Source organism: Bacillus rossius, chromosome 1, assembly GCF_032445375.1.
Source record: "Bacillus rossius redtenbacheri isolate Brsri chromosome 1, Brsri_v3, whole genome shotgun sequence".
NCBI classification, from domain to species: Eukaryota; Metazoa; Arthropoda; class Insecta; order Phasmatodea; family Bacillidae; genus Bacillus; species Bacillus rossius.
This window is the reverse complement of record NC_086330.1, coordinates 137,544,483-137,567,851: the sequence shown is the minus strand read 5'-3', so window position 1 is coordinate 137,567,851 and position 23,369 is coordinate 137,544,483. Positions and strand designations below refer to the sequence as shown.

The following is a 23,369-nucleotide window of genomic DNA, read 5'->3' as shown; positions in this document are numbered from 1 at the left end:
ACGGACGATTGTATTATTATAAATACTATCTCTAATACATTATTTGGCGAAAACATTAATTTTAATTAATTTTTCAACTTTGTACAACACTATGTGTCACTAATTTTATGCTTTGTGAGTTTTAACTTTTTTTAACCCAATTTTTAGATGTTTCATTCCTTGAGATGTTTCATGATAAAGCATGTGTAGAAAGTTAATTTAACAGGGTAGTTAATTAACAACACTTTCATCACCAAACTTGCGAAGATCCCTGGATATTTTTCACCAGCACTCTTCGTAAATTCAGGGTGAATAGTTTTAAATGTTTTCAAACATACTAATTATATTCACCCCACTTTATTTACATCTCATTGCTTTCAGCCTGCAATTCTATCCCGAAATCGCTCTCCGCAGACGACATTCGGGTCGAAATTTGGTTTTGAATTTCGAAAAGTGTGCTAAAAATAAATAAAATGTAGAAACTGAATGTTGCGAAAAATTTCTAATTTATACACTGGTACTCATCACGTACTGATTTATAAGTGTGTACGATGGACCAGAGGTCAAGACACTAGACTAACAACTACAAAGTCGTAGGTTCGATACCCTGCTAAGTCACTCCAATTGTTAAAAGTGTTTACTTGAACAATTAAAGTGATAAAATTAAAAATTGCTCTAAAGTACACATTGTTCATTATATATCTAAGAAAAAAAAATATATATATATGAAAAAATACAAATTAACATGTTCATTGTCATTGTAAATTAACTCAACAATGCAGTAAAATTAACCGACACTTGTGGTAAATATACAAATGCATGCATATGTATATTTATAAAAATACACCACCAGCTATAATATATTTACCAAACCACAGCAATTTCAATTTCACACTTTTGATAGTATTTCTACTTGAGCTCAACAGTAAAAACACATTAACATCGGCAGAGACACTGCTGCTTTATAATTTAGGGTAAAATTACACTTTTTTTTACAGTGAACGTATGCATTGTCTTATCCCGTGAAATGATCGGAAACCACTCACACATATCTGTACCTCGGGAGGCATAAGCACTATGTTCACTGTTGGGGAAAAATGCACTTTTAACCATAAACTTGACCACAGTTTGACGTTCTTTCTTTCGGCATTCAACATAATGATCTACGATGTGTCACAACAGTTGTGTGTATAAGTGAGGTACTATTTAATTGGAAAATAAGGCTCCGAGGTACATATGTACCCCCGCGGAACACGAGTGGTTGCTTTGCTCCGGTAGAGGGCGACGGGCCGCGAGTCCGCACTGACCTGTTGTACGTGGAGAACGGGCTGTTGTTGCTGCCGTACCACGGGTCGTTGAGGGAATCGCCGGCGTTGCCCTCGTAGCCGTCGATCTCCAGCTTGTAGTACTCCGCCTCCGAGTAGATTTTGAAGTGCGTGTACTGTGCGTACCTGCGGGACAAACGATTCACACTCTATGAAAAGCCTTGCTCCACAACAACACAGGAAAAAAAAAAGTTCCCGGAAGCGTAAGATGTGTTTGTTTCACCATCCGTCTGCCGATTCCACAATGCACGGAAACGTAACAAATTGCAACATGTGGTTGTGTTCGAAAAATTTGTGACGACTACAGTCACAAAAAAGTTACCTGCGTGTGTAAAAATTAAAGTTTATTTGTAAATGCACTACAAAATGTGCGTACATTGGAAGTGGCCACGGATAGTTACTGAAACTATACATGTTTTATAATAATACGGTTACGAAACATAGATTTAATTGATTTTTTTTAGAAGCGGTATCATAATAACACTATCAGGATTTGCATATGTTATAATATTATAAAGAGGGAATGTGAGTTGGTTTGTTTGTCCGAAGATAACTCGAAAAACTATTGGACCTATTTCAAGAATTCTTTCACTATTATAAAGTAGATTATTCCAGATGGCCATATGGTACTTTTTATTTTTAAAAGATATTTTTAAAAAATAATAAAATAAATACTTTAAAATAAAAGTAAACTAAAGCTATATATATATAAATATATATTTATTAAAGACATGCATATCAGGAAAAAATAAATTTATACTAAAGAAATATGGACGTGCGGATATAAATTGAGCTTGTATTAAACTCATTAGTTTTATCCTTTTTCACTTGTCTTTTAATGGAGGTAGGAAAATGGACATAGGCTATATTTCATTTGAGATATTAAAAAAAATATTAATGTTCCGTAAGTGATAGCAATATTTGTAACTAAAACCTGAGCTCTTCAAGCTTACGCTGAGTAAAAAAGTTTCAAATATTACCTAGTTATAAAATGTAGGCAATAATGCAAACAAAAATGGTATTGAAACTTTAATAATTTGCAGTAAGTATGTTACTCTCTTTTGCAAACAATGTGGCCATTGTTACCGTGCGTTATCATTGTGAATAGAATTTAATTTCCAATCAATAAGTAATATTTGTTGTTATATAAAAATATGAATTTCTCAATTCCCTCTACCTACCAGGCCTAAAAACAAAAGTTGGGATTCCAATTATTCTGATGCGTAACCTACACCGCCACGCATATACAATGGGGCAATATTGCAAGTTAAAGCACTCAGGAACAACAAAATTGGAACTATCACCCTCACAGGACCAGCAGCTGGGCAAATGACAACACATTCCTCGCTTTCCCATGATACCAAACGACTTACCTTTTAAATTTAAGCGCCTACAATTTCCAGTTAAAATTTCACGTGTTACCATCGTCAACCGGGCGAAAACATACTAATACCATTGAATATACATATTCAATGCTAATACGTTGGTTTTGATCTGAGAAAAGAATGCTTTTCTCATGACAACTATGTGTTGGTTTAAGTACAGGAGTGTGGAGAGTCAGTAGATTATGAATCCGTTCGGAAGTGGTAAAAAAAAAAGTAGTATACTCAAAAATAATGAATAAATCATTCTCGGTAAATTTAAACAGATCAATTATTCATCTGATCTGATACATCTTGGATACCTATCATTTATCTTTTCTGTACTTTATGTTGCATTTGTTTAGAAAATAATATCTTAAATATCTTCTTTTTTTGTGATTCTTTAAAGAGTTGTTTCTTTGTTAAAAATATTGATATACCCGAGTGAAGTAAGAGCGTGTTAGTATATAATAAAAAAATAACCATGAATTAATTCTAGAACACAGTATACCCGAGAATATGACCTATATAGTCTCGGGCACACGCGTGTATGTGTTATTCACTTTAGTGAAATTAAATTTAAAACCTTAGGTGGGCAATATTTGGTAGGTACATTCGTGGGAACATGGATTTTTTTTTCAAAACAAACGGCTATAAAACACTAATGCATAGTCCCACTTGAACGCGGCCCAGACTCGGAACCCAATATATTTTATATTGCGCATCCGTTTACGGCGCACTGAACCGTTGAAACAGCTCCTCAGTTACGCGCCTTTCGTGAAGGACGAGTGTGATGTGTGGTTCCTAAGCGATCACGCCTTTCGCTCCAACTAGAAATTCGAATTGTGTCATGTTACTCGTTTGAAATTAGATAGTTCTCAAAAGTAGTACCAATGATCTACGTATCCTTCTGCCACTGTTGTTATGTCAACATTGTTTGTAAAACAACTTCATTCTGTTGTCAGTGTTCGCAAACATACATATGTTGTTTCGCAAGTGGCATTTTGAGAAATAGGTTGCGCTGGTAATATTCTGAGAACGGTTACACACATGATACAGACTTTATAGTGCATCTGATATCTAGTTTCCAATGTACAGCGCAGTTTCCAATGCACGATTTATGCCGTCAGCTCTGTCCTTATTTGAGTGTGCACTGTTGCCATATCAATATCGTAGAGCCCAAAAGTCTTAGACACAGCTTTCAATGTTTCAGAAAAATTACGCTGTTTCAGTAAGGTCATTAAATATTTTAGAAATGTATCTGAAACATATGTTGTTTAGGATGATTTGGAAATATATTATTATTATGGCATTTCATCGAGAGCATCATGTGATGAACATTTCAACTGCGCACTTGTAATGAGACGGGACCTAGGCTCGGGCGATCACGAGATCACGACTGTGGCTGATGGGCTGCGCGTGGAGGCCGCGCTCGCTCCCTCTCTCGCCCGCGACTAGGGTCGTCGTGCAGCATCGGCGCCCGGGCGCGCGCATCTTCGACCTCGCTTTCACGAGACTCCCCTCCTCCGGGTGCAGCTTCGCCCGCCCCGGGCAGTCGCGGGCGTTTCTAGAGCACCCTCTTCCATGGTTTCCCAGAGGTCTCTCCGCGCGAGTTCCAGCGACCTCGCCGTCAGCCGGAGAAGCTCCCGTGTAACGTGATTCTCCCCGCTGGCTTGGGAAGGAGGGGCGGAGCAACGGGGGTGGAGTTGCCTGATCTTTCGCCTACCACCAAGACGACCGGTGGGAAATGTGGTGGACGTTGCTAAGAACCAGTGGACATTCTCTCTCTCTCTCTCCCAGTTTCTCTCTTTACCTCTTTTTCTGTCTTTATCTTCCTCTTTCTCTCTCTTTTATTTCTCTTTCTCTCGAGATACTCTCTTTCGTATTCCTGATCCGTGATTCATGCCGTCGATGTTCCGTTCTCATCTCGTCGCCTCTGTCGTCAGAAATGGGCGCCCATGTAGAAGAGACGCGGCACCCAATGCAATTAGTTTAAATCGGCTGTACACTGTATATTTATACGCCATTATATATATTACATTACATATACATTACAATCAGCCGCGTTCTTTGGGATATTAAATGTCTAAAATCAACCAAATCTGCAGGAGTTGATGGTATTCGCAACTTTATTATTAAGGGCTGCAAGGAGATATTAGCACCTATTTAAACTCACATTTTCAATAAAAGTCTGACTTCTGGAATCTATCCAAAATTTTGGAAACAAGCTATTGTTGTCCCAGTATTAAAAAAAGGTGATAGACAATCAGTTACTAATTATAGACCAATATCACTTTTATGTGGCTTTTCTAAAGTTTTTGAAAAAATTATACATAAACATATTTCTTTTCATACATCCCATTTAATAGCGGATAGTCAACATGGTTTTGTACCTGGTAAAACTACGATCACAAATTTATTTGCTTCTGTTAATTATACGTACGGCGAAATTTTATCCCGCAAACAAGTGGATGCTATATATTTCGATTTAAGTAAAGCATTTGATACATGCAAGCACTCTCTAATTGTAGATAAATTAGTGTAGATAAATTTTGGTTTGAATGCCTCCTACACTAATTGGTTCTGTAACTATCTAAATGAAAGATCCTTTGTTGTTCGTATTTGTAGCACTTTATCTTCATCTTTTAATGCACCGTCAGGAGTGCCTCAGGATGGAACCTTATCACCTTACTTATTTGTAATTTTTATAAACGACATAGTTAATGTTATTCAGCATTCCAGAGCTCTGCTCTATGCGGATTATCTAAAAATATATAGTACCATTAGAACACCTAGTGATTGTATATTGTTGCAAGAAGATATAAATAATGTAACTAAGTGGTGTCAAACTAACGAAATGAAATTAAATGTAAAGAATATTAAAATAATATAATATACTAGGAAAACATATACAGAAAATTTTAACTATGTAATAAACAACAACATGATACAGAGAACTTATTGTATGCGTGATTTAGGTATTCTCTTAGATTCTATATTTTACTTTCATCACCACGTGGATAATTTAATTGCAAGTGCAAACAAAATAATAGGGCTTATTAAATATTTAACTTATTTAGCTAGCTCTCTTGATTCTGTAATTAGTCTTTATTTTACCTTAGTAAGATCGAGATTAGAGTATGGCTCTTTCATCTGGAACTCTATAACTACCACTGACTCAAATAGACTTGAAAATATACAAAATAAATTGTTTAGATACATTTTTAACAAACATTTAATAGATAATAATCCAGAGAATTTTAACTATGACTTAACCCTTGAAACCCTGAACACGCATACACTGCAGTTTAGAAGGAAAGTTTCTGATACTGTTTTTGTAATAAATTGTTTTATAAATGTTTACCACAGCACTGAAATATTAAACAAAATTGGTCTTCGAGTTCCTTCATTCAATCATAGAACAATGCGACCTTTTCGAACGTATCACATAAAAAATGAGCTATCAAAACGGGGTACTGATAATTGTAATGATATTTTGAAAGATTTAGACCCTTTCAAAAGGGTAAAAATCTCAATGAAAGAAATTTTGAATTACTAATTTTCTTGCAGTTAAGATAATTTCTGACGTAAATAATGTAATATTGTTATTTCATTAATTAATTTAAAATTGACAAATTTAGTTATTATATTTTTTTAAGTGTCTTTTGTCATGTGTTTATGTTTGTATTGTCCCATTTTATTGTTGTGTTATTATTGTGTTTTGTGTATGTTATTGTTATTTTTTTGTAATATTTGTTAATTGCCCACCTGTTAAAGGCTCTGACTGTTGGTAGGCACTCAAATAATTATAATAAATAAAAAATAAATTTAAAAATATATATATAGTGGTATCGCTTTTTTAAAATGTACTGGGCCATTAAAATGTTACCTATACTACCACTTTGTTTATCAAAGAACCACAAGTATAAAGTGGCACCCATTCTGTTATTAACATGACACCTGAAAACAACACCTCCCCCAATACTCTTCAGCCAGTGCACATTAGCAATGCCTTAACTTGTCTGGGCCTGAGCTAATTTTCTGGCTTTTCCTTCACTTTACCGTGGTTTTAAATAATGGGCGTGTTATATATAATTTTATTTGACATAGATATGCTACATAAAGTTTATGTTATACCTATACCCATACAAAGGCGTCAAGGCACACCCACTGCCCACTGACCTCTTGTTGCCTTCGAAGTCCTCCAGCTCTATCCTGAGCATGTAGTCCTCGTTGTTGGTCAGCATGTAGATGTTCTCGTTGCCCAGCCAGAACTCCTTGGCGGGGTTTCCGAAGCCGTTCTTGTAGTCCGCCCAGTCCCTGTTGAAGTTCTCTCGCGGCTCGCCGAAGTCGTCCCTCCTCTGGATCACCTGCGAACACACTCGTCATTTTGAACAACTGTTGACAGAACAACAGTGGCAGCGTAGAATAAAATTTTAAAAAAGTTTAATCGTATATTGATTCTCATTTGTTGATTATTGCCTGTCAGTAGTACAGGTATGGGGCTCCAGCTACAGGCTTCTAGGCTGTGGAGGCTGGGAAGCCTGTCCGCCATCTTGGTTTGTGACGTCGTGGCGGCCATCTTGGATTACCTCGACCTTCGAAATTGGCCAAAAATGGCCTCAAAAGACTCAAAAATCACTATAATTTGCCAAAAATTCGCCAAAAAAAAACTTAAAAATTTACAGTTTATAGGTAAAAATTCCACCCAAAAATCTTAAAAATTAACATTTCCCTATTTCGAGGGGAAAATTCTAGTCTTGAGAAAAAAATTCCCGTTTCAGTCCTTAAAAAATACCAGAAGGTTGAAAACTCCCCATTAAGGCTTAAATTCCCAATTTACATGCCTCCAATAACCCTTTAGTGGGATGCCTTGAACTTGAACTTGACCTTGACTTGTACCTCAACCATCACCGTTGTACTATTTGGTATGAGCGCCATCTTTAAAATATGTATTTTTATGCTACACATTTGGGGAAAATTTTAAAAATATTAAAAAAAAATATTATTAATACAAGTGTAATACAAAGAACTACCGCAATTTTGAAAATTTTCCGCTATCTTGAAAATCCGCAATTTTCATTCAATTTTAATGAGAAAACTTTAAAATTTATAAAAAATAAATAACCTAAATTTTTAAACTAAAACTAATAAAAACCGACATATGTGTTGTAAATAGAGCTTAGTAATTTTACATTAAACGATTAAATAATATATATATGTAGTATGTCTTGCGTAATAATATGCCTAGAATATATGTTACAAATATACATAAGCGTAAAATGTATTTAGGTATGCTAGACATATTATATGCAGGTATATATCTAAATGAATTCGTTGAGCTGGATTTTCAAGACTTCTGTTGGTTTTCTCCGGGTACTTCAGGTTATTTCTGAAAAGATTGCTGTGGGTTTTCTCAGTGGTTATTCCTTTCAATATATATATATATATATATATATATATATATATATATATATATATATTGGTGTTTCTGTGAGTGTTTCTGATTATTTCTGAGAAACAATCCCTGCATGTAATTTTTATTCGTATTGAGACAATCAATTTTATTTACAGATTCTCTTAGTGAATTCCTGTTACCAAATCAGCACTTAAAATATATTTTTATTTTGTGGAATTCAAACAAAAGAGATTCCTTACTGAGTCGGTTACTAAGTCTGGAGATGGCTGAGAAACACTATTATGCAAGACGAACTTCCTTCTCCTTGATATCTAGCGAAGCCCACATTCTATTGCGACCGTAAGTGAGAATCCCGCATCCCACATGAAAAATAAATAAACTTTACCTCTGCGCAACATGTGGCAATATATGTTGTTGAAAAGCAGAACTACTTGGTCACGAGTCTTTCAAATTTTAAAATTAACTCTCGCTGACGAAATATTAAACATTCTATTTAAGTATCAGGTTCTAATCAAAACTCACAGTTTGCATCTGGTATTAGTCGCAGAAACTAACATGAACTCTGGTTCGTTATCAAAAGGACACCATTGTAGATACTGCAGCAAGGCGTTCACCTGGAGAAAAAATGATATACGACATGAAAGGAGCGAGTGTATTTTGGGTCCTTGCCTAAAACCATTTAGTTGCAGTCAGTGTCAGAAATCCCTTGGCCGAATATATTTCTTGAATAAACATCGCAAGACCTGTACAACTGAGCTGACTAAAGATAACGAGGACTAGTCTACAACACCGAGGAAGTGGAATGAAGGCAAATTATTAGAAGACTATAATGATGACGAAGAATTTAATAATGCTAATGCTAAAAATATTATCCCAGATGTTGCTAATAATTTAAAATTGAAAACTAACGAAGATGGGAAATCAAAAGATATTTACACTAAATTTTAGTAGACTCCATTAAATTTTGAACAAAAGAACCTGATTAGGTTCGAAGACTGCGATGAAACACCTGAAGCTGACGTGATCGAAGACTGTAATGAAGCACCTAAAGCTGGCAAGATCGAAGAATGTAATGAAGCTCTGAGACCAAACGATGGAAACGTCGTGATAAAAATAAATTATTCTTATATAGCTTACGATGATCACTGGGACAGTAGTGATCTTAAAAATATTTATAATAAACATGCAATGAATATGACAGCAGCAGAAGAGATCGATTACACATCATGGAAGATCCTAACATATTGGTTGATCATCTGAGACTACTGATAGCTTCGCTTATGGCAAGAAACTATTCTCACCTCAACAAAGTACCCACCATACCCAAAGAACTGAGGGAAGCTGGCTACATACAATATTTACTTGTTTTAATTACAGGAGAATAAAATTTAAAATTTAATTATATTTTGTATTTTAGAAGTGATTGTTTTATTTCAAGAAATCTGATTTTTAACTAGTATAAATCACCACAAATTACTTACAAAATGGAAAGTAATAATGAAGTCATTACAGCAATCAAGGAAGTTCGATTAAAATGAAATAGAATTGCGTTGAAGTAAAATGCACTTGAAATGTTGGAGATGTTGAAGCACTTGGGCAATTGGAGCTGTTGGAGCCAATTACTTTTAGAGTAAATTACATTTTGAGCCAAGTAATGTTGGAGCCAAGGACGTTTGTAGCCAAATACTGTTGGAGGCATTGTATCCTACCACATGTTGCGACCGATCTTAAACTATTGATGAGATCGTATCCTACAAGTGAAATTTTCGTAAAATTGTGTGTTTTTTTCGTTAAATTTGCTTCCTTTTTTTATTGTGCTTTTTTAGTGTTTTTCCTTTTTTAAATGTGCTTTCTGTTTAGAATTTGCTTCCTTTTAGAAGACGAATGGGATAGATAAGTCTGTACTCAGGACATGATTGGCCTCCTAGTTCAGAGACGATTGGTATATGTGCCTGACATTGAACATGATATGTTTAAAATGTTGTTCGCATATAGGCGAATAATACCTCTTTTTTCGGAGATAAACAAGATGGTTACCATAATGTCGTACAGGCTGACGTAATATCTGCCTAGGTTTTAGTGATGGGAGATCAAAATGCCAGTGGTTTCCGCGGATGAATGATCCGTTGCCATTTTTAAATGATTGACTTCGCCTGGGTTCAAACCTGGTACTTTTTATATATTTTAAAATTTTGCCATTAAAATTGGATGAAAATTACGAAATTTTAAGATTGCGGACAATCGTCACAATGACGAAAGTTACTTTTATTACAATTTTATTAATTACATTTTTTTTATAAATCTTAAAGTTTTTCCCGAATTTATAGCATAAAAAATACAGACTTTTAAAATGGCGGCCATACCGAAAGTTGCAATGGTGATAGTTGAGGTCAAGGTCAAAACTCCACACTAGAGGTTTATTGGAGACTTGTAATTGGGGAATTGAAGGCTCAATGGAGAATTTTCAATCCTGGTATTTTTTGAGGACTAAAATGTAAAATTTCCCCTCAAAACGGGAATTTTTCCCTCAAAGTAGGGAAATATTTATTTTTAATATTTTTTGGTGGATTTTTTTTCCTAAAAAAACTTAAACATTTTAGCGGATTTTTGTGAATTTGGGCAAATTTTGAGTCATTTTTGGCAATTTTTGGCATCCAAGTTAGCCGCCGTGATGTCACAATCCAAGATGGCAGACCGACTCCACAGGCTCCACAGCCTAGAAGCCTGTAACAGGAGCCCCATTCCTATACTTACTACTCCTGTCTGCAATGACTCTGAAAGCCACGAGTGTTTATGGTAATGTTCCTGGAAACATCGTTCATGAGATGACATACCGAAGCGAATACGGAAACTTTAATGCGAAGGTTCATCACCAGCCCTAAGATTGGTTGTTGTGGACGAAGAAAGTTGTGGCAGGCGTCACCTACACGTTCACCGACTTCTCATCCCTGTGTACCGGGAAAGTGCACGTGTCTTCGGTTGCTGCCGGATAATGTCAGAGGTTTGTGGCCGTGAGTGACAGCCGCTACTACGGGCGTCACGAGAAAGCCACCGAACACACCCTTATTAAAAAAATGATCCGGGATGACACACATAGCTTCAGCATTTCCTGCACGGATCATGGCGTGTTTGTTGTATTTTTCCTTAACATTGGGTATAATAGGCTATACTTTATGTGAAATGTAACTTGTTGAAGTGAAACTTCTTTGAACGCGATGAGAGTAAAATTTCAGGGCCGAATTTTAATGCAACGTTTTCGTGAAACATTGTTGTGAAAAGTTTCTGACGCGAAAAGGACAGAAAGAGAAAGGTACTGGGCCAAACAGATATAAAGAGAGCAATCTGCTATATACGTTGCTGGGCTCGTTTTCGTTCTCCTCTTTGTGCGATGATTCGATCCCCGCCAAAAAAAAACAAACAAAAAAAACAAAGAGAGAGAGCTAGATGAACGAAAGAATAATACAGAGTGTGTGCGCAAGCCCTTGTTTCAGAAAATAGATATAGATATCCTATACAGTCAGCTGTGAATGCCTTGAATTTTATATTTGCTACCATTGCGCTCGCATTCCTCCTTGTTCAACCAGCAGCGTAGAGAGCGCTGTTGATACAGTCCCTGCGTTTTCTGCATAGATAGCGCTACCTTTTAAGAAGTTAATATTTCATTCAGAGATTTTGCGTGTTTCAAATGGCAGAATTTTTCGAAGAATCAGTAAACGCCAAGTGTTTCTTTATGGTGTGAGTATTTCAACAGTGCGAACTATTTGTTGTTAATTAATAATTATTGATTGATAAATCATTTTGGAATTCCTGAACAGTTAATTTGAAGTGAGCAATAATTTTGTTAATTCATGTTTATTAATTTATTTTTATTGGTTAGAATTCTTAAATACTTGAATAAGAAATGAAAGACAAAAAACCGCGTAGTGGTATTTTTAGAAATTTTTCTTCTCTCTCTCTCTCTCTCTCTCTCTCTCTCTCTCTCTGCCGTTTTACACCTTACGTTATGCTTATAGTATAGGTAGGTTTGAATTGCCTAATAAGTTTCACTTATATCATGTGTACTGAGTTACACGCGCTCTTTTTTTTTTTTTTTTATCCCGACAGTTTTCAAAAGTAGTACCTTTCTAACCATTGTCCAAATGTCACTTTGCAAAGCATCGCATGATTTTTTTTCCCCCCACGAACAATGACAACTATTTAAAGTTTACAAACACTGTTGACAGAACAGCAGTGGCAGAAGGATACGTATATCATTGGTACTACTTTTTAGAACTGTCAAATTTGAGACAAGTTACGTAACGTAAACTGTAGTCAGAGGCTGCGGAATGACATACATATAATACGAAATGGGTCAATATTTGTCTGAAATCAGAATTAAAATATACTTTCTCGATTCACCATCCCAATAGTACAGTCTATCGGGAAATTATCCCGCTAGTCTCAGCTCTTTGAGGCGAGCCAGGCTTACATGCCTTAGGGTATAGATCGTGCATGCTTTGAAGGATGAAATTAAGTCACGAACCGTAACTGTTACTCGTTGCTAGAACGTGCTTTGGTATAAGGAGGGGGAAGAGAGAGAGAAAGAGAGTGTGTGTGTGTGTGTGTGTGTGTGTGTGTTGCAGTTATTTTTGAAGATGTCAGTCTGCAGACTGATGTGACGCAACTCCGTATGCCTGGCGTCTTACCCTCCGCTGATATTTTTCTCTCTCCATAACGAGAACAGCTTACATGGTTAAAATTTCTTTAGTAATGATAATATTATTTAGTTTACCTCTGCAGTACTCATCCACTTTAAATCAATTATTTTCTAAAGTAAAATAAGATGGTTTAATTAATTTTTTTACGTACGCCATTGCTAATTACACTTATGTCATTAAATGTAAATGGCGGACAAATAAACCTATGTGCAAACACGTAAAAAAAAAGCCAACATCTGCTGAAAACATAATTTGTATGCATGGACTGCACACAGAATTCAGTGAAAAGTAATATCCATAAAAAATATAGGTCACAGCACAGACGAACACAGTGGGCTGACATGAACGAGAAAGTGGCAAAAATGGCAGTATATAAAGACAAAAAACCTACCTTGGACAAAACAACGACAGAGACGAACTAAAGATCATACAATAAACAGATAATCTGGACAACACGACAAGAGACGCACAGTACAGGCGAACCCAGCGACGTGACTTACAAATATTTACGCCAGCGCAGACGTAAACAGTAGGCTACCTAAGAAGTTGGGTTCGCTTGTGCGTCTGTGTTGCCGTTGTATGGCCAAGATCATCTGTTTAGTATTATCCTTGAGATCGTTTTTTGCTATGTTGATCAGGTCGGGGTTTTGTCTTATTCACTGTCGCTATTGCTACCTTTTGTTCGTCTGGTGCAGTGACAATTTTTCTATTTGCTGTCACGGAATTCTGTGTGGAGTCTGCATATAAATTTGGATGTCGGCTGCTTTTTTCTGTGTTTTTGCATATTCATTTTGTTTTGTCCGACATTGAGGTTTCTCTAACTATGACGTATGCAAAAAATATTAAAACAATCTTTCCTGTTGAAATAATATTTTTAAAAACGTAACACGAGTTGCCTTACTAATACATCTACCGAGGATTCATCGAAAGTGATCATCCTCTTTCCTGTTGTTGCATATCATTCTGTAATTAATATTTGTGTGGTATGTGTTAGTTCCGAAGCGCTCTTCAGTTTTGTTCTTACTACATTGTACTTACTTCCTTGCCTGCATTTTGAAGTTTATGAATAAAATGGTTTTTTTTTTTTTTTTTTTTTTTCCCAGTTTGGAAACAATTACTTATAATTTTTCCCAGCCACTTTAATCACCTCAATTACCTCAACCACTTCAACCATCTCAATGACCTCAACCACTTTAATCACCTCAATTATCTCAATCATTTTAACCACATAATCTCAAATGCCTCAATTTCCACAACCATCTCAATCTTCACAAACACCCCAATCTTCACAGCCATCTCAATTAGCTCAACTACAATAACCACCTAACTACAATAACCACCTCAACTACTTTAACCACCTAAACCACTTTAACCACCTCAACCACTTTAACCACCTCAACCACTTTAAAGACCTCAGCCACATCTGCCGCGTCGACCACTTGTGCTCTTGTGATCTGGAGGGCCATCCCACTAAAAGGAAAGCGCCGTCGCTCCGGAGAGTGTTGTTGTAGGTGCTGCCGTAACCTTTCACCGGCAAGCCAGCAGGTACGGTCCGCCTCGTCATCCGCGCGGCGTGTGTCGCTGTCCGCGGCTCCAGTTCCTTCCTGGCTCAGTGTGGATCCCGCTACCCATATTATTTCTTTTTATGGTCACTACCATTATTCAAGGTCTGGCCCTGGAAATTTGTCTCGATAACTCTTGTGCATTTCATGTTTCGTCTCATGTCAGCAAAACTTTCATCCCCTATTTAACGCCTTCAGAGGATGAATTTTCAAAAATCCTTTCTTAGCGCTCACCTACGTTTCATAAGGAACTCATATGCTACATTTCATGCTTCTAGGCCCACCGGTTTAAGCTGTCCTTTGTCTGTCAGTCAATGTTGCACTTTTATTAAGTAGATATAGTAGCGGTAGTGTTAACAATTAAGATAAAATGCTTGGAATTCAATGGTTGTTTCTCTCCAAGTTTCATGAATTGTGTTATTGTATTCATCCGTATTTAATGGCCTCACTGACTACTAGACACAAAAAAGTTTCGTTTCAACAGGCGTTATATAGCATGTTCTTCGGGGCGACACAGCTACTGGATAAACAAGGAGCTCGATGTTTGGCCTGATGTGTGTGTGTGTGTGTGTGTTGATGGAAAATCCACATGAGCTTAAAACTAAGATACCTACCTACTTTATAATGGGTATTGTTAACGATTGTGTTGACATGTAACCTACCCTACACTCAAAAGAAGCCGTACTGCATAGTTCTCGCAAGCTCGCGTCGCACTGTTCCGATGAAGTATGAGCAGGCTCCATTGTGGGTCGGAGAAACACAACATCACGCCCTTCAACTCTCGTTGCCCAGGCGGATCCATGCAGCGTTCGAACTTATGATCATACAATCCTTGTAGGTATGTAATAATACAGTATGTCCATAAAATAACGTCCCAGTTACAAATTTTTTAGTAGTATCAACTATAAGCGTTGTAGTGTGTTGTTTCAAGGTCACAATTAAAGTGTAACTTAAACAGCTTTAGATAAATGTGTGCGCAAGTACAGCTTTTTTGTTTTCTCGCATGCAGCGCCATCTACGAAAAAAGGCGACTCCTGAGTAAAGCGTTTTGTGTTCTGCAATTTTCTAAGAGTGAATATGTAATTTCAGTTCAAAGTGCGTTTCATTTGAAGTGTAATTGTGATCCCCCAGTGTGGCAAAAACATCTGCCGATGGTATAGGCAATTCGAGACGACAGAGCTCTTTTTTCGTTGGCCTCCACGTTCACCTGACATAACGCCATGCGATTTTTTCTTCGGGGTTTTATAAAATATCGTGTCTAAGTTCCGCCTTCACCTAAAGATTTTCCAGAGTTGAGACACAGAATTGATGAGGCTATTGCTTCCATTGCTCCGGACTTGTTAACCAAAGTGTGGGAAGGATTGGACTTTAGTTTGGATGTGTGCCGTATAACTAGTAAGGTACAAATATTGAACATTTGTAAGAAAAACTAGGTTAGTTTACCTTCAATTTAAAAAAAAATGATTTGTTGTGAATAGTCTAAATTAAACTGTTATAATATATCATTGAAACTGTGACATTCTTTTATGGACAGACTTTTATGGCTGCAAAAAAATCTAAAAGGTAATTGGACTCAATAAGGTACGCCAGCAGTTTCTTCCTTGTAATTTGTGACCGTTTTCAAAAAAAAAAAGCAATTGCCTTATTTGACCGGGCTATTCTGGATGCGTTTGCATCCACACTGGATGGCTATGATTCGTGTACCAACAGTAAATACGTATGTACCTGAAAGAAACACAGCCACGCTATAGTGTTTTAATCCTCGGCTGGTCTCTAAATCTTTTCTTAAAAAATACATTCTCCTAATAATGGGCAGTTCTATTCTACACGGATGAGTGCGTTAGAAAGCTTTGTCAAGCAGGGCAACACGCCACAGATGACTGCTTGTTGAAATATAAGGCGAACATTCAGAAGTTTATTCGCGTTCAAATGAATATTTTTCAGGAGCATGAATCAGTTCTATTGAAGTTCGATAGTTTTGAAAATAAGTTTGAATAACCACGATGAGTATAGGCTAATATTTATTTTTATAGACAATTGTACGTTTTAATTATAAAAGCAGTATTTATGATTTATGGGATGGAAAGACTAAATATCCGGATGTAGTTTTGTACTTAGGTGAACATATTTATTTCTAAATCGTTGCTGTGTTTGTACAGCTTGGAAGGCAATGCACGTGATTAGTAAAAATGTTTAATAACTCATGTTTCAAGGGTAGTGTCCGTTTCTTCTCTTCAGAGTACACCTTGGATACTGATTTGCTGCTAATGTTAGTGAGAATTATCTTTCTAGTAACTTAGTTTGTAGTATTTCATTGTATTTGAGCTCAGTTTATGCTGCGCCCGGCACGAGCGTATACTCGGTTGAGTGGTAGTCGATTCCTGGTCTCTCTTGATCGACCGATCGAAAGATGGATCGATCGAATGGGGGCCAGTCCGCAAACTGGTTGTCCGGACTCAACCCCCGCCTGATTGAAATGTCCTCTTCGCCTCGTTCGTGTCCAAACCGCTTTCTTGTAACTTCTCTCTTCCCCTCCTGCTGTGACCATTCCCGTTGCCGTGTCGTGTCGTGTCGTGTCGTGTCGTGTCGTGTCGTGTCGTGTCGTGTCGTGTTGTATCGAGTGAGCGGATACCGTCCTCTCACTTCTTGCTTGTGTCGTCGCCGTGTAGCTCGGCCTGGTACCAGTTGGTTCCAGCAGACGGCGCGGCGGGGAGTTGGGTGCGAGTTGTTCGTCCGCTGTCTCCTGCGATGTGCGGGCTGGTTCTCGAGCCCGACGAGCTTCGTGAAACATCCGCGAGCTAATCTGCGACAGGGACGTCGATTGCTATTACCCATACTCTCTTTCTCTCTTTGTTTCTTTATCATTTGTCACTTTCTCTCTTTATCTCTTTGGCCTTTGACTCTTTTATCTCTATGTCTCTTTGTCTTTTTCTGTCTTTGCTTTTTGTATTTTTTCCTCATTCTCTCTTTGTTTTTTCTTTCTTTTTTCTTTATCTCTTTGTTTCTTATCTTTTTCTCTCAGACTTCGTGTCGGGTGACTTGGCATTTGAGTTTTGTATTTTAGGCGTTTTTTGTTTGTTTGTTTTGTAAAAGCATCGTAGATGTAAACCAGTCTTTTTTTTTAATGATTGCGACAAATGGGTGCCCAACATAAGGGAAAGCATGGCATTTTCAGGGAATTTTGAATTTCTGGAGAAACAGGGAAAATTCTGGGAGGTACATGGTACGTCAGGTAATAGTTTAAATTAAAAACACAAAGGATAATCCTATACCGCTTATCCATTAACTGTGCTATGGCGTATTGCATTTTTGGTTGAGTGTTCGTTGCAATGCTGGTGTGCCAAGTATATTTTTTTTTGTGAATAGAGTATTATATATTTTTTTGTTTTAGGTATGTGAGGCTGAATTATATCTGTGATAGTGCATCAGAAGAGTGTCATGTAAGATTGCTCACAGTTCATAGTTTCCAGGATTCTTGTTATTTTGTAAACAGTTTTTTTCCCACAGCATTGAAGAATCCGAAAGTACGTAGTGACTATGGAAGTAGTACAAATAATTCTAATGGTTGTTTTATGTGGAAATATTATAAATATGTTGTCAGTGACCAATCAATTTAAAAAAAAAAACTGGAGAAGTCAGGGAGTTAACGCTTCTTGGTTTCGCTGGCCACATTGAGCAATATGAAGCATCCATTTTTTTTAAAAATATCTAAACGTTAAAATTGACTAGTCAAACGCTAAAGTTAAACCAAGCCAGTCTCGAAGCATGAAACTAAAATTTCCTTTGCCACGGGGAATCGAATCCACGCCTAGTTGGCCCCATCGACCCGCCTGCTACCGATCGATTACAGATCGTGCGTAATGCGCAAGAGAGGAAAATCTAGGTTGAGTTCGTACGACGATAACAATTCGACTACCTGGTACTACTTTATCAGTGAACCCAATGATTGATCTCGTAATTTATTTTGCATTTGGTAAAGAATACACAGTGATATATTCCTCGTGTTGGCGGTAGCCTGGCGTCGCTGCAATTGCATGTCACTATAAATTCTGTGATATTTCTGGAGAAGATGTAAAAAGAACGCCATATACGCTGAGTTTATCGGTCATGTCTGTACGTTGAACCGAAGTAGCCGCAGTTCTGCCCGTCGTCCTCAGTTCCCTCCGGTCAGCTGACAGTTAGCCCAGGTGATGGTTCAATCCCGTCAGTTGCGTGGGAAATTTCGCAATGGCGGCATCTTTCGTTCACTGAAACGTGCAAATCCCTTCCCAAGCTGCGGAACTCCTGTATGAAATTCGAAAATTATTTAATTTAGTAAAATATTCGAGGTAGATTTTAATTAATAATGTAAATCAATAAATATTCTGAATGTTTATTCTAATTTATTAATTTTAATTATTTATTAAATAATAATGTATTTTTAATTTATAATGCAAATAAATTATACCTACGAGAAAAAAACCTTTACTTATAAATACACTTAAAAAAGTTTATAAACACAATATATATCACTTATATATACGATTAATAAATGTTTTAATAATTTGTATCAGGATTCAATATTAATCACTAAAGTATAAGAATTAAAAGCACATCTATAATTTTTTTTATGTAACCAATTTTTTTCATCCTGTGAAAATTTCGTTGCATGGTGCGCTCCATCTAAAAATTCACTCATCATTTTTTTCATAACGCACCTAAAGAAGCATAACCTCAAAAAAACCCTGGAGAAACTAGACGGAAAAAACTCAGCTGTGGCTACAGTTCAGGTGATCAGGAACAGTCCTGACGTCAGCTTACTGTCATATGCAAACAAAGGCGACTTATACTGACAAGCTACCTGATAATCTCTTTATTGTAATATTCTTTAAACGGGCCGTGCTAAACGATGTCGCGGGCCGCTAGTTTGGCATCACTGGTCTGTAATGAGCTCTTTATCAACGAGATTTTAACCCCACAGATGCCTGCCAGGCAGGGCCGGCGCGTCCATATAGGCGAACTAGGCAACCGCCTAGGGCGCCAAGTAGCTGGGGGCGGTGCAGCACGACACATAACAGCTGATATAATATGTTTAACGATTATTGAAACTAGATGAAAATGGATTTTTGTAACAGTTTGGAATGTTTATATTGATATAAGTAATTATTTAAAGTCCACGGTGACCTGTTTATGATTTGTAATAAGAAAAAAAGTAAAAAAAAAAAGAACACAAGCCTGCTTACATTTATTGTTGACAAAATCTTAGGCTTACGTGATGTATTTTGAGGCAAGGAAAGTTTTTTTTGGGTGTCCGGCCGCGGGGGTGTTTGGGGGGGGGGGGGGGCAATTAAGGTTTTTCGCCTAGGGCGCCAATTTACCTTGCACCGGCCCTGCTGCCAGGGCCTTTGTTCCAATCCCGTACTTCATATTCGGAAGCTAGCTTCTTTTTATATGATTGTCAATAAAAAAAACTGTTATGTCATTAGCTTCGAGTGAAGTTTTATTATATATTTTTTTAAGTTTTATTAGTCTCGAAAGTGTGGAAATCACTTAATCGAGGGTTTGCAGTAAAAGTTTTACGGATTATAGATAATATGTGTAGATTGTTGAATTGAGTTACTTCGTTATTTTTATTTATATGATTATTTGTATTTTTTTTTTTTCAGTTTTATGTTACGGAATGGTAGTGCTTATTGCTTATAGTCGTATACGTAGCCTACTACATTAAATTACTATACTATATACTAGCTGCAGTACCCGGCGTTGCCCGGGCTGAACACAGGGTGAAGGAGACCTTTTTAGAAATCAGATGTAGTTAGTAATTGTCTTCTTAATTTGAATGTCAAGTGTGAAAATTAATTTATATCACTTTCAGATCCCGACAGACGTTCTGCCAGAGTATATTTATTTACCTGTATATATTTCAAAATTGGTGGCCTGTATGTAATCTAGACTCTCTAAAGGACTATAGAAAAAAGCTGAAAAATAAGAGATTACTAATATTGAAAAGATTCATTATCTAGCTAATGCTTGGCATGCATTGCAATGCCTCATTCAGTTTTGTTTTGTAATATGTTTGAAGTAGTTACGCATATTCAAATCATCTATCCATCTCTCTAAATATATATTTATCTCTATCTACATATATATCTATGTATGTCTCTATCTCTATTTATCTCTTTATATCTACATATATACCTCCCACTATCTCTATTTCTTCGATATATAAATCTCTTTATAGTTCTATACATCTATATATCTCTCTTTATCTAACCCATTTCATTCTCTATACCTCGCTCTATCTCAACTTATCTCTCTGTGTCTCTCTATCTCACTCTATATATATATCACTCTATCTCCATCTCTCTTTTATATTTAAATGAATTGTGTCATGCGTGAGCACTTATTCAACAAAAACAGACGAAGTGCCGCTATATAATATGAAATTAACACATTTTTTGAAACGATTCGTGCTCCAACTATTGCAAAATAGTTATACCGTCTCAGAAACCTTCACGGGCATGCGCATAACAACTCACCAAGATTTCATCGCAATCAGATGAACGCATACGGCACAAACAAACGAAAATTAAAGACATGACAAACGCATCAAACGATAGTGCGTTTAAAATTAAAGGCAACTCTATCTATTGACGAAGTTAAGAACAAAACTGTTATTAGCGCTGCGAGCTCCACTAAGCGGGTTGGTCTCACCAAGGAGAAAATTTTGAATTTGCCAGACCTTACTATGTGTAGAATTGTGTGGCAGACATAGAGAAATGACCCTCACTCAATATTTGTATGTCTATGACCTATGATTTTTTTGGTTATAAAATGAAATGATCACTTTTTCACTCCCTTAGGACTGGAATTTCATATTAATATGTGGTCTATGTTCAGCCGTTCTGGCGTGATTGAGTAACAAACATCCATCCATCCATACTTACAAACTTTCGCGTTTATAATATTAGTAGGATTAAATACCGCTCTCTGTTTTTATATTAGTTTCCTTTGAATAAATTATATAGTAGCGTACGCGTGTCAATCTCGAGTCGATTGCTCTTCCATCGACTTTCTCCTGCTCCCTCGACCTAAACGCACGACGCGCTATGGCGTGCGACACTTTTTATAAGTCACGCTCGAGCTCTCGGTCAAAGTTTCTCTCTCCCTTCTTTCGACGGAGATGCCGCCCGTTGCGCGTAGAAAGCTCCATTTGTTGTGGGTGCCCGTTCGGAAACACACAGAGAGAAAGAGAGAGAGAGAGAGAGAGAGAGAGAGAGGGAGAGAGACCACATTAATACTCATACACATACAGTGGTGGATATAGACTTTGCGGGGTCCTCGGCTATTTGTTTATGCGGGACCCTAATATTTTTGAGAGGGCCCTTGTCGGGTAGCCCTGGGATTTGGAATAACCCTCCAAATAGGGAGGAAAGTGGTTCCGGGGCCATCCCTAAGAAAATTAAAGAAAAACTCTTCAAAACAACCTAAACTTAAATTTCGACGATGATTGTCTAATTTATCTTATGAAATTTTGATAATCTATTCTTGGTAAATTATATATGGTTAAAACTTATAAATTCCAACGATCAAATTCCTGTGAAATTGCGTCATTATTTGAGCACCCTTAATTAAGTTTTAGTGACAAAAGGTAAAAAAAAAATTGTTACAAATTTTTTTTTGCAAAAAGTATTTACTAACGTGAACAAATCACTTTATTCTCAGTCTTACTCTCAATAATTAACCTTGGAAAATATTTTAAACAAATGATTGTTTTAACGCATGCAAAACTACAGAATTAATAACTTAAAAGGAATGAATAAACTAAAAAAAATATTTGGTTATTGAAAGACTATTGGCGCGACAACCACAGACACACACGCAGCAGTCCGAACACCGCCTGCGACAGAGAGCGCCCGTCCACCGCCACACACACTCCCCTTGCCACGCTCACCCGCTGCAACCGCCTCGCCGGTGGAGAGTGTCAAATGAAAGTAACTAGTGCGCAATAAAAACTAAATTTCATGGTGTCGATGTCGAAAGTACCGAAAGAACCGTGAATCGAATTTAAATTCCCGGTTCTTGTGGTACCGGGATTTCCCGGTTATGAACCCTAGTGTATAAGCATGCCACCAAGTGAGTGTGGAAAGACGGAAACACAAGCGAACATCTTTTTAAGCTTGTCACACGCTGTTGTGATGCTCAACTGGGAACAGCGTGGTATGATAATGCAACACACTGTATTATTAGACAGTAACTGTGTAGTTACATTCGTAATATTATTCAAATGTTGCGAAGTACTTCGTCAATATTGGGCATCTGGCTCACATTAAGGGCCCCGTCTACCTGGGCACGAATACGGTGTGCAAAGGTTCAGAAGAAACCACTCGATTTGAAAACTGGCCAAGATAAGTGGTGTCTGTTTATGAAAAGCATTAAGAATACGCTGGGGGCGGATGAGTATTTTTGAAACTGTATTTTTAGGAGAGTGAAAATGGCTAAAAGGCGTGTTTTCAGAATATTTTTAGACATGAAACCAATGATACAGATTATTTTGAGAACTAATGGGCATTGCATTAGACCTTTATCTTCATTTCTCACTCATATAATATTATGGTTACCGCTTAAATTTCATATTTGTCCTATATGCACGACGAGAAGACTGCGCGTCAGTTCTGAACCTTGCGCTTAGAGGAGATACCATGCTAGAAACACCAACGAGCGTCGCACTTATCATCACGTATATATAGACCATGTGCAAGAACTGGAGGTGCCTAGGAGAGTTTCGATGGGTAGCCTCTCCTCCCCCCCTTCCCCCCCCCCCCCCGGGTTCTTCCTAAACAAATCCTTCCTCGCGGCTGTGTTTGCAATTCAGATTAGCCTGTTCGTCCCGCCAGTATTTGCACAGCCAGGAGCGTATTTAAATATAATGGCTGGTGAACTCGCAGTTATCCCGACCGCGTGGTGCGGACGAGATGGTAGTTCATTGGGTTGAGCGGTTCGTGGGAGGTGGAACAGCTTTCCGCTCGCCTCCTTGTCCCTCGTTT

The 23,369-nt window shown here is 37.3% G+C and overlaps 2 protein-coding genes across 2 annotated transcripts in view; one reads left to right on the top strand and one right to left on the bottom strand.

Moving 5' to 3' along the window:
* Positions 1-23,369, top strand: part of LOC134546197 (microtubule-associated protein futsch-like) — an 843,281-nt gene that overhangs the window by 71,604 nt on the left and 748,308 nt on the right. The gene's annotated exons all lie outside the window — the stretch shown is intronic.
* Positions 1-23,369, bottom strand: part of LOC134546199 (angiopoietin-4) — a 386,489-nt gene that overhangs the window by 14,611 nt on the left and 348,509 nt on the right. The window contains exons 4-5 of the mRNA XM_063388805.1: positions 6,848-7,035; positions 1,287-1,430 (exon numbers count right to left, since the gene is read on the bottom strand). Of these exons, the coding sequence (XP_063244875.1) occupies positions 1,287-1,430; positions 6,848-7,035 (332 nt within the window). The remainder of the gene's footprint in view (positions 1-1,286; positions 1,431-6,847; positions 7,036-23,369) is intronic.